The 13,514-nt window shown below is 37.6% G+C and overlaps 1 protein-coding gene across 1 annotated transcript; it reads right to left on the bottom strand.

Moving 5' to 3' along the window:
• Positions 1–5,679: 5,679 nt before the first annotated feature.
• On the bottom strand, positions 5,680–6,039 carry LOC143632802 (nuclear transcription factor Y subunit B-5-like). The gene has a single exon (XM_077101227.1). It carries the CDS (start codon positions 6,037–6,039, stop codon positions 5,680–5,682), a length of 360 nt encoding a protein of 119 aa, XP_076957342.1.
• Positions 6,040–13,514: the final 7,475 nt, after the last annotated feature.

The raw sequence follows: 13,514 nt of genomic DNA, 5'->3' as shown, positions 1-13,514 counted from the left end.
GATGAAATCTCTCCCAACCTATCATTTATCTTGAGTAAATTTTTCAAAAATTTCGCATACTTTGGCATGTGTTGGAGAGCTTCAACAAATGAAAGATTAATCTTTAATTGTCAGAACATATCTAGAAAGTGCCTGTATTCCCGCGTGTACTTTTGATTCTTGAGACGAGCGGGATAAGGAACATGGGCAATATTAATTTCGGGTGGTGGCCGAAATACGACCGGCTCTCTCTCAACTTGTGGCTCGATAATTGGTGTTTTAATTTGTGACTTACCCGGAGCCTCCAACTCGATCTCTTCATCCACCGCTTCCTCTTCTTCAACTCCACCCGTTTCTTTAACTACCTTGGGACCCAAAACCCTTCCGCTACAAGTAGTAATTGCTTTCAGTTGAGCGACCGGATTCGTTTGAGTAGAACCCGAAAACTGTCCTTGAGGCCTTTCATCGAGACGACAAGCAATGTCACCAACGGTCCTTTGAAGGTCAAGCAAAGAAGATTGTTGATTCTTTAAGAGTATATCATGTTCGGCAAACTTTTTATGTGTAACTTGATCCCTCTCTAAGATTTGCTTCATCATATCCTCTAGACGTCCCATTCCTCCATTAGAATCCTGCACATTATTTTGAACATTAGTACCATTGTTATTATTAGTATTATTATACTGACCTTGTCCTTGATTGTAAGAATTTTGGTAGCCGGGTGGTGCGCCTGTCGGACGCCAGTTGGAGTTATTCTGATTCGGATTCTTGTAGATGTTCCAATTCTGATTATTGTTGAAATTGTTGTTGGGAAACCTATTCTGAGCACCAACATAATCGACTTGCTGATTCATCACCAGGCACTCCAAGGTGCCATGTCCACCTCTACAAAACTCACACTTGTCCACCTTAGTCTTGAGTTCCTTCACATCTCAAGTTAGTGATTCCAAAGCAGAAGCCACAGTAATATCCAGATTAACCTGGTGTACAACTCGAGAAGATGAGGATGCACTGCTAACGGGAGTGGAATTCCCGCGTCGTGGCCCTTTGGCGAGGTCTGATTGAGCGAAGCTCTCAAACATATCGTTACATTCGGCGACATTCTTCCTAGCCAGTAGACTTCCTCCTGCGACCGTGTCGAACCGAACTTGAGTTTCGTAGTTCGACCTATTGTAGAATTTCTCCACGAGAGCCCATGGTGTGAGACCATTCTGTGAGCATCGAGATAACAAGCTCAGAAAACGCTCCCAAGCATGACAATATTGCTCATCCGGCTCCATGTGAAACGAGTGAATCTGATCGCGAAGAACAGCCGCTTTAGCCGGTGGGAAGTACTTCTTGATAAATGCGGAACGTAGTGCTTCCCAAGTGGTGAACGTGCCAGGTGGCTGTGTGTCAAGACAAATAGCTACTTTACCTGTAAGTGAAAAAAGAAAAAGATGTAAGAAAATTGCATCTTCAGTAGCACCTTGCAATTTAAAAGTTTTCAAAACGTGGTAAAGTCGGTTAATATGAGCCGGCGCATCCTCGTCATCGTTCCCATGAAACTGATTAGTTTGAACAATGTTGTTCATGACGTATGACGGAATCTGCCACGAGTTGGGGTTGTCGATCGCGGGGAAAACGATGCATGACTGATTTCCGGTTAAACCATCGAAGGCTTGAGCAGCAATTGTCCTATCGTCGGCCATTTGAATGTCTAGTTGAATTCTTGGACTTTCTGGTGGTGAACTGTGTGGTGACGATTTTTGTGAAGAAGTAGCTTCTGACGGTGGTTTCTCTGCTGACGAGCTGATCTTGGTCTTAAACGGAGAAAAATCCAGATTTACCAGCGGTGGCCCTTGCGAACGAAGATGTGGCATAAACCTGTAATCGCAACAGACCAAGTGAGTAGACCAAAAAAAATAAAATTTAAAGCTAAAAACGAGAATAAACTAAAATTAACTTAGACTCCTACGACTCAAACGAAAATAAAACAAATAACACGTATGTAGCAATTTAAGTCCAAATAAAGCAAATAACGCAATCGCTAAGAAGTCCCCGGCAACGACGCCAAAAACTTGATGTTCTTGAAGTAGTCAAATAATTATTAACTAAAAATAAACTAATCTAGACACTAAGTAATACTCTATACCCTTAAACTTAACTTAAACTACTAACCGGCAAGTGAACCGGTCGAATCTAGTACAGCTAAGTAAGTCCGGATATCGAACCCACGAGACTCTTTAAATTACGAAACTAGCAAAATTAGACTCAACTACAAGACACGACTATTTATTAATAATATTTGAGGGGATTTTAAAACTAATTAATTAAAACTCTAATAATAATTAACTAATGATTACTTTAATTTAACTATTAATAAACCAATTAATATAATAATAAAACAAACCCTAATTATTATAATAATAAAACATAATCATTACTTATTAATTAATTAATAAAACTTAAACCCTAATTAGTTTTAACTAATAAACAATTTAGAAAACTTGGATTAATTCAGATGATTAAAATAACTACCCAGGCCGGAATCCTCAAAGTTATGGTTATTAATTTAAATGAAAAACCGCAAGTTATGGAACCGGGATTATAAGATAGACCCTTGACAGAAAACCCGAACAGGACCCTTGAACTTCAAGAAGACGCCTATGGATTTCTAACAAGTTTTAAGACTCACCAGTTTTATATTAAACTTCCTTAAGGTTATTTAATTGCTTATGTCTAAGTATCTTTTATGACGAAAACCTACCTTGCTGCGCGGAATTCAAAAGATAGTAAAGCAAACCCAATTAATTTAATAGACTAAGCTGACAATCAAATCTAGACGGACTCCTTACGAAGAACTAAATCTAGCAATCCCGACAAGCAAAGATCTATTAATAGCCTATCACTTTACAGCTTTTTAGACTAGCCGCTCACTTTTATTTGTTTAATTGATTTTATTGTTTCTATGATCTTAATCGATATCAATCATAAACTAGTCAAGAACACACAGTAAATGACCTAACAAAACCCTATCCTATGAAACAATCAACAAGGGCAATGTGAAACAATAAATTCAAGTAAACAAAACCAAGCAATCATACGCATCAACTAAATCAAACTCAACCGTTTACTTAGAACATAATATCCATAACGAAGCGAAAATCTAAATAAAATCAAACCGAACTAAGGTTCATCACGACCTAGGCAGTCTATGGAATTTAGCCTAGCATATTAAAATCTAAATCAAACAAAACAAATAATAACGAAAACATGGTGAAAGTATAAGAAACGGGGAATCGAAGATGATAAAACCCGTAAACTCGAACGTGAACGTGTAGCTCTTCACCGGATGTTCTCTCGCCTTCAAAATCACTAACAAACGCGAAAGATAGCTCCAAGAACTCTCCAAAATCGGCCAAGGGTTTCAGGTTATGTTAGGTTTAAGTTAAATGTGTTTAAATAACCAAAACAAGGCCCGACATTAAGCGAAAACGAAATTAATTAAGCCCAGTTTTTCCTAGGCGCCGCGCGAAGGGCATTTGGCCTCCCCCCTTCGCGCGGCGCGGCGTGCTTCTCCATGGGGGCCGGTCCGGTCTGACCGGTTCTCTGTTCTGGTTCTTCCTGACGCGTTTCGGATCTCCATTTCGGCTCGTTTTAGCTCGTTTTTCACCCTTTTTAATCACGATCAAATCCTGGAACCTACGAAACATAGAAATGTTAGTAGTATACAAATCTCGACTAAAAACGAACAAAAACTATTAAAATATTAATTAAAATGAACAAGGGAAACATATATATTTAGCATTATATCAGACTCCTTCTTGTTTCTTCTTTGTTTGAATATAACCTGTGTTCAAACTCAAATACATCTAAATATCTTGCATAGATTAGTCATAACATGTCCTTCATACCATTCAAAACCAATATCTTTTGCAACCACTGTCCGCAACTCTCTCCTTCTCTTTTTACAACAATATATAGATCAAATAGTTCCACCTTTTTGTTTTGGTTGTTGTATGGTGGTACTAGGCGATTTAATGAAAGATGATCATTAAGAAACCAATGTATCATCATTTCGAACTTGCTTCTTAAAAGTTCCTTATATTCAACGACAAACTCCGAATCATCGATTAGATTTATGAGGGCAACACAATCTTCAAATGTTCTAAATTCTAAGGCATGTATGATTGCTTCATTCCAATTAAATCTTTCACAATCAAAACTTATGTTCTTTATATAATTTTCTAACGAACTCCCATTATCTTTCTTCACAAACTTTCCCGTCTCAAACTTTAAGAAATTTTCATAATCCTTATTGCATCTATCAACATAATCCTGATTCTTATCTTTCTTTTCTATATTCACTGTAAGCCTTCTTTCCTTGTTACCCTCTATATCATCCAGATTATTAATAATGTTTGGATCTTTAAAGATTTGAAATACACGACCAATAAACCCGTCAACCTTTACTATATATCCTTGAAGAATTAATTGATCATAACTTAGGGTATTTTTATCAATATTAGGGACATAGAACACGTTAGGGATAAATAAAGTTTCTTGTTCGGTTTCAACACTTGCTGTTCCTAATCCCCTAATAAATATTTTCCTTGTACCTTCGATGCATGTTTCTATTCCAAACGAACTTTTGATACAACTAAACATTGATAAATTACCCGATATATGATGTTTGACAGTGTGGCTTATATACCACATATTTGCCCATAAACCTGTGTCTGAACCTGCAACCAATAGATCTTCGTGATGATTTTCTGTGTTCATATGATTTCTGGTTCCTGCATCTAAGGACTGATTTATTAATTCTCGGGCCTCATTATCTTCTTTAACCGGACAATAAGCGATGAAGTGCCCAAGTTCTTTGCAATAATAACAACGTTGTTGTTTCCTCCTGCCCCTTCTCTGTTTGATTTTCCGTTGCTCGATGATGCAATGTTGGCAAGGCATCATGATGATAAACGAATTGCGAGAGTTGAAATAAATGTGTGTAGGGTGATTTGATAGAAGATAACCGTGGCTTTGATACCAATTTATTGGAAATCAAAGAACACAGGTTGAACGATTTATGATAACAGCAACAATTTGATAAACTAAAATTCTTGTATTATTAATGTAAGATCAATCTTGGGGTTATTTTCAAAGGTGTCGGCCCTCACCCTTATATACACAAGGTTTTGGCGGTTTAACTGTCAACTAACCAAACCGTTATGACAGTTATACATAACTGTAATAACTGTCCAGATAACTGTCATTGGTTGTGACAAGTTAACCGATAATTACCAACGTTACAATAATGATAATAACAATAACCTAAGTACTAATGTTTATTTACAAATGCTAAGTATAAAATATATTCTAATAATGTTTATAGTTCTAATAGCCCCCCCCCCCCTCTCACATACATATATACAATTATACTGTATTATTTATTATGAAGTTTGTGAAGGTCTGGTGTTGTGGAAGAAAGTGGGGGTTTTTGAGATAAGCTTGGAATATGATGTGGCGCTGTTGTGGTGATTTGTAGTGGTCAGCGTTTATAGATGTACGTAGAATCATTTTCTAATAATAAAAATGAAAATGATAGCTCGGCCAAATTAAGGTAGTGCCTTGATGGAGTGTATATGTAAGTGTTAATAACATAGAACTTGCACAATTACCTTATTGATGAATTTGTTCAAGGACTGAAATAAATGCTTGTCAAAGATAATGACGAGTTACATTATATGATAACTCCTTACAACTACTATTGGAAGGTCCTGCAGGAGCTTCATTAATAATATTATGTTCTTCAGTAGTCATTTGGGTAGCAGCTGCCTTATCCTTCTCAAACTCCCTAAACTTATTCAAGTATCTCATAACCGCATACGAGCAGTCATCGAACCCTAAAGATGCAAGAGCCCAACATAAGTCATCTCCAGTTATCGTCTTGCGATTATCCCTGCGACACTTTTCAGACGCCTCCCCGGTCACGAAAGCTATGAACTCCGAGGCGCACTCTTGCATAGTCTCCTTGGCTTGTTTGGAGATCTTGGCTGTGGGTGGTAGGATTTGTTTCATGATTCTGCCCACATTTGCTATGGGCAGTAGTTTATCATGCTCATTCATCATATATATCTTTATCTAGATTTAGTACTCAATCTTTAAAACAAATGCACACATGTTACTTGCTTATATAGTGTACATGGATAATATGATACCCATATCTTCACACATATATATGTATATTAATTCTGTATATGTATTGAAGTACTTTATGCGTGTATATAGATTTGTTATTTGCCATGTTTGACGGGTCTCTTAATGTATATATTCTCTTGCGCTATAAAGACAAATTTTAAATTAAAATATACAGTTTGTTTAAGAAAATTGAATAATAGAAGGATACAACTAGCAATTGTTTTTATCTTCTTGGAGATCTAGAAAAGGTTTTAGCTATATATATTCTAGGGTTGTTCACAAGTCGAGCCCGAGTCGAGCCTGGATGGTTTCGAGGTCGGGCTCGAAATTAAACGAGGCAACTCAACTAAGGCTCTAGCTCGATTTTGAAGTTAAACGGGTTAAGATCGAGCCGAGTCATGATCGAGCCGAGCCTAGGTCGATTTCGGCTCGGTCACAAAAATGAGCCAACTCACCTCAGGATGTTTCAAATCAAGTATTTTTAGCTAGTTTTATTCGAGTTTTCATCGAGCGAGCCACGAGCCCGAGCTTCGAGCCTCGAGCTTTTTGAACAACCCTAATATATTCTCTATATGTGCTTGTTGTACGTACCACATATGTAGGTATACAAAAAATGTATGCGGGCGTATGGCACTTTTATGTCGGTATTATACGGGTACATGCAAGTGGGATGTGGGCGTATACAAGTGGTATTTGGGGGTATAAGATTTTTGAAAAAATGGAATAAATCAGATGATAGAATTAAGAGAGGATACGTTTAGCGTAGCTCAGCGTAGAGGAAATTTACAATGACTAGCTAGGTGGAATAAGGAACTCTACTGATCTAAAACAAACAGACTAACCTAGATTACTAGTTAATCAGTTGTGATCAATATAAATATGCTTAAACGACAAAAAAGAGGATGACACTAACTAAAAGAGAGTTATATGTGAATCACATTCCTTAATATGTATCCAAAGCTAGTTAATTAGCTAGGTCATCATTTCCGCTACTCTATTCTATTCCTGTCTCCTTGGTAACCATTTAAACTGCATACAAAAAGTGATGATGTTCCTAGTTTACTTTGGGGTGTCATGATAAACATATAAGGCTGAGGGGTGTGGGGGGCTCTAACGGGGGCGCGAGTGGGGGCTCCAGCCAATAATATTGTGACGTGTGGCAGAGAGAGAAACTGGATAAGGGGGGTGTTGGAGCCCCCGCTGGAGCCCCTGGCCCTGGTGTGGAGGGGCTCCTCCAGCAGGGGCTCCAGCGGATTTTTTTTTTATTTTTTTATAAATGTATTAAAAAACGTATTATTAAAAAAACTCATAAATTATTTAAAAAAACACACATTTTTTTTTAAAATTCAAATTACAAAAAAAAACATACTAAAAATTAAACAAACAATAATACTTAATAATAACACTAATCTAATACAAGATCATCGGGTCGCCTCGCCTACAAATGTTCAACCAACTCATGTCAAAGATCCCCGTGTATCTCACGGCTCTTGATATTTGCTATGTTATGAAGTTTTTGTTGATCACTGATTGTGGACGGTTGTGGCGGAATGTCACCTTGGTAGTTTTGGCAGATAGCTTTGCCCTCGTCTTCTAACGTCATGTTGTGTAGGATCAGACACGTGTAGACGACGTCCGTTATCCTCTCCCGAGTCCAATAACGTATCGGGTTCGCCAGAACATAATATTGTTTTTTTATAGCTCCAAAAGCTCTTTCAATATCTTTTCTAGCAGACTCTTGCTTCTTCGTAAAATACTTCCGTTTGTCGGCGATTGGATCTGTAAAAGCTTGAACTAACAAAGCCCATTCGTTGTAAATACCATCGACCAGATAGTACCCGTACTTGAAGAGTTCTCCATTTGCAACAAAAGATTGAGGTGGTTCAACCCCGTCGATAAGGTCGTTGATCAAATTTGACTGATCGATAACATTAAGGTCGTTATTTGACCCAGCAACACCAAAAAAAGCATGCCAAAACCAAAGATCCTGTGACACCGCCGCCTCAAGTATAAGGGTCGGCCCTTCATGATCACCACGGTGGAACTGACCTCGCCAGGCCGTTGGACACATAGCCCATCCAACATGCGTACAATCGATGCTACCTAGCATCCCAGGAAAACCATGTTTTTCTGCGTGCACCTCATATATGCGTTGGATGTCATACATTGTAGGTTTACGCAGATATCTCCGAGCGTAAGTCGATATGACTCCTACGTATAATATATATTACAAAATGTAATAAATATTTAATAAAAAGTAAAATTAATGTTTTTTACCTTGGCAGAAAAAATGAAGGGATTCACGTGCAACCCTTTTCGACATCTGTAAATACTCATCCAAAGCGTCCGACGAGATGCCGTACGCTAATTGACGGATAGCAGCCGTGCATTTTTGAAGAGGGGTAAAACCGGGGAGACCCCTAGCATCCTCCCTTTGTTGAAAAAAGGGATACCGTGCCTCTAAATCACTTGCTATACGCATGAACAATTGTCTACTCATTCGGAAACGAGTTCGAAAATCCGAATCCTCATATACCGGTTGAGGGCTAAAATAATGCATAAACAAAGTATCGTTAGCACCCGATCGATCACGATCACGAGGTGGTGCTCTAACCCTCGGGAGTCGAGGTTGATGGGCTTGATTTTGCAAGAGATCGACCACGGTTGCGGTCAAAACTCCCCCTACATGAAGAAGCAAATCATCCTCTTCGGAGGAGTCGGAATCAGACGAGTACGACGACATTATTTTTTAAAAAAAAATTGGGAAGATGGGTTGATTTTGGGTTTTATTTTGAAGTTGTGGTGATTGATATGGGTGAAATGGGGTATTTTATAGATGAAATGGGGTATTATATAGGAGTTTGGGATATTATATAAGGGTTTTAAGGTTTTTTTTTTAAATAATGAGCTCCAACGGCTCTTTTGGGCGGGCCCACCGGCTTTTTCTCTCTCTTCTCCCGCGACCACACTCACGCCTGCCTGGGGGCTCGCGCTCGCGCCCCGGTTCGCGCCCCGGTGGTGTGGGGTTAGCGCCTGGGGGCGCGAGCGGAGGGGCTCACGCGCCCAGGTTAGCGCCCCACACCCCTCAGCCTAAGATCTTGAGCTTGTAGTGCTAGTGCCACACATTAATTCAAAGTACTCTTTTCCAACATGTGTTTCTTCTATACGTTACTACAACTCTTGAAAACATTGCATAGCCTGCACCAACAAATATGATTATGAAAACTATATGAAATGATAACTATGTAAATCAGGCTATTAATTTCTCATGATTTCAGGGTAATTAGTTGTTTGGTCTTTCTAGTATGATCAGCTAATTAGATAATGGTAAGCTAGCATACACCCTTTAATTACCTTATTACCTATAAACTTTCTTATACTTCTTTAGCATAAAGTGTGTGGACATGAAATGTCCACCAACATATGTGTACTTTTTCTAAATGGATATATGAAAATCAACATAGGCTTGCTTAGGGTTTTGTCCCTAAATATGGGAACAAAGAATTCCTTTAATAGATTTATATTAGGTTATAAAGATATGATCCTAGATGAGATTGCTATATCATATAAACTAATTATATGCTACAATGTGTCAGCACATCACTTGCTAGCCACCTTTTAGTTGCACATACACAGCATGTGATTGGTGAAACAATTGTGGCAATACCAATGAAACATAATTATGCATCTATTAAACGATATAATCCTAGATTTACGCATTCCTTTAGAAATTTCTTTTTTTCTGCAAATAAAGCTCGGCTATCTCGGGTAACCTAATGATAAAGTTGACCTACACGTTCGTGAAGCATTGGGTACCCCGAATCCATCAGCTTCTGTTATGGGGAAAACCCGTTGTCTAACAGCTCATGACTACAGTAAAACCCAATTGGGATTAGACGCAAACTTAACACCCTATGGTCTCCACCCAACTATGCACTTCCACTCCAATATCAGTTGAGTTAAGCTCATTGACACATCTCTTTAGAAAATAAATGATTATATATAACCGTACTGTCAAAAATTCCAAAGTTTCTTTACAAAAATCTTTAAAAAAAAAAAGAACACTAAAAGAGTGGTCATTTCATTAGTGAACATTATATTCTCCTCTAGAAGACGTTCGAATTTGTTTCCCACGGTTTTCCATCATGACCTTTGAAAACCACATGCCTAGGTGCAAGTTATGATTTTTAGGTTAAACGAGTGTTGACAAGGTCCATTAAGTTTTCCATTAACAGATTCTCATGATTACAAAACATCATATCTTTAATTAGAAAGATTTAATTAATGTTAACATGAATCATGTACATGCACAATATGTTAGTGATTTTAGTGTAATTAAGGATTAACTTGTTGATCAAGTTAATTGTAATACGAATCTAAATAAGTCGGGTGCGGGGTGCATACTTATTTGATCTTATTATAATTTATAATCCTATTGGTACATATGGGCGAAGCCCCTGTGTCATGGGGGTTCCAAGGGGCAACGCCGCCTTGGCGGGGTCCGAGGACAGCGCCTCTGGTAGCGGGGTGCGAGGGGCGGCAGCCCCTGGCACGTCCAAGGGGCAGCGCCCCTGGCTGGGGTCGAGCTGCGAAGTCAGCTTGGAAATTTTTTATTTCGGACATTTGTTGTTTCATTAAAAACGTATCAGAAATTTAATTATATTAAATTTCGTAACTAATATTATTATTAATACTAATGAAACAACATGAGCGTCATCTGATGTTTTTTGAATTTCAAACATGATTATGTTATAACTGCTAAGCAGTTATAACTGACCCAACCCTAATATATTATTGATCTTGATCATACGTAACTTCTCTGGTTCATCATAACATACACAAATCCATACTTGATTCTTGCTCATATTTCTGAGTTTCATCCGGTCAAAATATTTGGGAACCACAAATAATTTTGATCTGATAGTGTCACGACTCTCAGATATCCAAAGATAATCGTTTGAAGAAATTCTCCAACACTATACTACATGAATCATGTAAACAAATTAATGTGATAAATGAAACAATTGCCGTTGGTTCTAATTCCTAATTTGCAAAGAAGCAACAGAGGAATTAAGTTCTGCGTCAAAGTTTTGTATCTTATTTACAACTGCATAATATTCAATGAATTTGCAGTGTTACATTTTTATTTTTTTTATTAGCCTGTTTTATTAAAAAACAAAAGAGAGACTATAAGAGGCAAGTAGCCCAAACAAAAGAAGCAAAACAAAACACAATCCAACCCAACCAGACAACTAATTATAGTGGAAAATTAACAAAGTAATCCGGCATCATTTCTCCAATCTTTGTTCTCTTGCTCATTTGCTTCACCCACAGAATGAGGCCGCCTTAACGTCATTCACTATTTTTGAATGCACAAAAGGGACGTTCTTAAGAATGTTGTCATGTCTAGATAACCGAATCATACAATACGTAGCAGCCAAGATAGATTGAACCGCATGACATGTCTCTTTACACGAAAGGGATGTTCTAAAAATGTTACCGTGAATTTTGTGATTTCTGGAAATCATTATCTTTATGGATAACCTTTATCTCTTTAGTGAGTACTTCTCAAATGATTTTTTATTTTAGCTTTTGTGATATATACCTCTACCGATGAAGAGAGATTTTGAGAATCTTGGATACTCTAAAAAGAGATTATTCTCATATCGCCCAGAACCTTCATTAGTATTATAAGTACTAAACGAATATTGGATCAAGAATAATCATTCAATATCTCATAAATAAACCCCTCATATCCAACAACTTCATCTATCAAGATTTGGGCAATAGGGATTGCTTTATTCTTACAAAGATTTCTTGTCTATAATTTTTTGGCTATTTCTTTTATCATATATCATATAGTACATCTAGGTGATATGAATATATGATCCCATTTGATGTTCAAGTAAGATTTGTGTTCTACTTTTATCGTATGCACGTTTGAGATGTGTTGAGTACGTTCGCCTACAATTTTATGAATGAAGAAGCCTAAAATGTAACAATATACGTACGTTGAATTAGACAAGAAAGCAGCCTCTCTATCCCCATGGGGTAGAGGTAAGGCTGTCTACATCTTAACCTCCTCAGACCATACCATAGCTTTGTGCCCTGCTTGCGGTGCGCGGATATAATGTATATATGTGTGAACCTTCGGGTGGGCAAAAGTAAAATTGCACTAATTTTGATGTTATTTTACTAATCTCGTGAATATAACGTTAAAAGTGACGGAATGTTAATCAGGCATCATGTGGTGGCGTTGATAGCCGAAAGACAAGGGTACATGCACCAATCAGCCGGCGTCCCGATGATTGAGTGCTACGTGCCTTATGTCCAAGGTTGGATGCAAAACTACTATCGAGCCGGGGGTCTCATCGGAAGCAGCCTCTCTATCCCAATGGGGTAGAGGTAAGGTTTTCTACATCTTACCCTCCTCAGACCTTACCATAGCCTTGCTATTGGTGGGATATACTGAGTACGATGATGATGATGATGATGATGATGATGATGATGATGATGATGAATTAGACAAGAAAACGTACATTTGTTTAAAAGACTGCATATCTCATGATGTTTATTACAATCTGAGTTTTAATTTTAGGGTGTACGTTACTGTTAGCTTAGTCAATCGAATTTTCTATTGAAAACACAGAAAGAAGCATATGTAGGAGGTATGTGTAATTTTACAGTAAATATATAGAAGGGAAATGCAGGAAAGAATTAGTTGAACTGAAAGAAAGCTATTTAACTTCCAACTTATATAAAACTTACTTCAACTAATGTATATACGATAAGGACGTCTAATCTTGTGGAATGGAATGCAAGATCAATGCATGCACTATTCTCGCAGTGGTGAATGGATATAAACGTATTTGAGTGAAACGATTGCTTTTGGAATAAACTCTCCAATTCTATTAACCAAGAAAATAACTCAAAATTAACTTCGATTACAGTCAATCAAACCATAACTCGGTTTCTCTCTTAATTAACTCTAACCAAGTTGCCTATTTATAATGTTAACTCTTAACTCTAACTAATAAGAAACCTATTACCCTAACTTGACCATTAATTAGGCCATCCCCAACCTTTCATATTATAATTCTAATGAACTGCAATATGACTTGTCCCATAGAACTCAGATTAATTCACAACTAGCTCAATGCTTGAGGAAAGATCAAATTTCTCAAGATGTTAAACATATATGGCTTCTCGTTTTCAAAACGTGAGAGCTTGCATAACTACCATGTACGTTGTTGGAACATTTCATGAACTATAGAGCTTCAAATCACTTTAGACCGTCGGATTCGCAATTCCAACATAAGGCATAACACATGTAATGAGTCATCTACATTTTTTCT

Source organism: Bidens hawaiensis, unplaced genomic scaffold (genome assembly GCF_021521415.1).
Source record: "Bidens hawaiensis isolate Kalapana, Puna unplaced genomic scaffold, B.hawaiensis_p1.1 tig00000512_1, whole genome shotgun sequence".
Taxonomy (NCBI): Eukaryota; Viridiplantae; Streptophyta; class Magnoliopsida; order Asterales; family Asteraceae; genus Bidens; species Bidens hawaiensis.
Note: the sequence above shows the minus strand (reverse complement) of the source record. Positions and strands in the feature narration are given on the sequence as shown.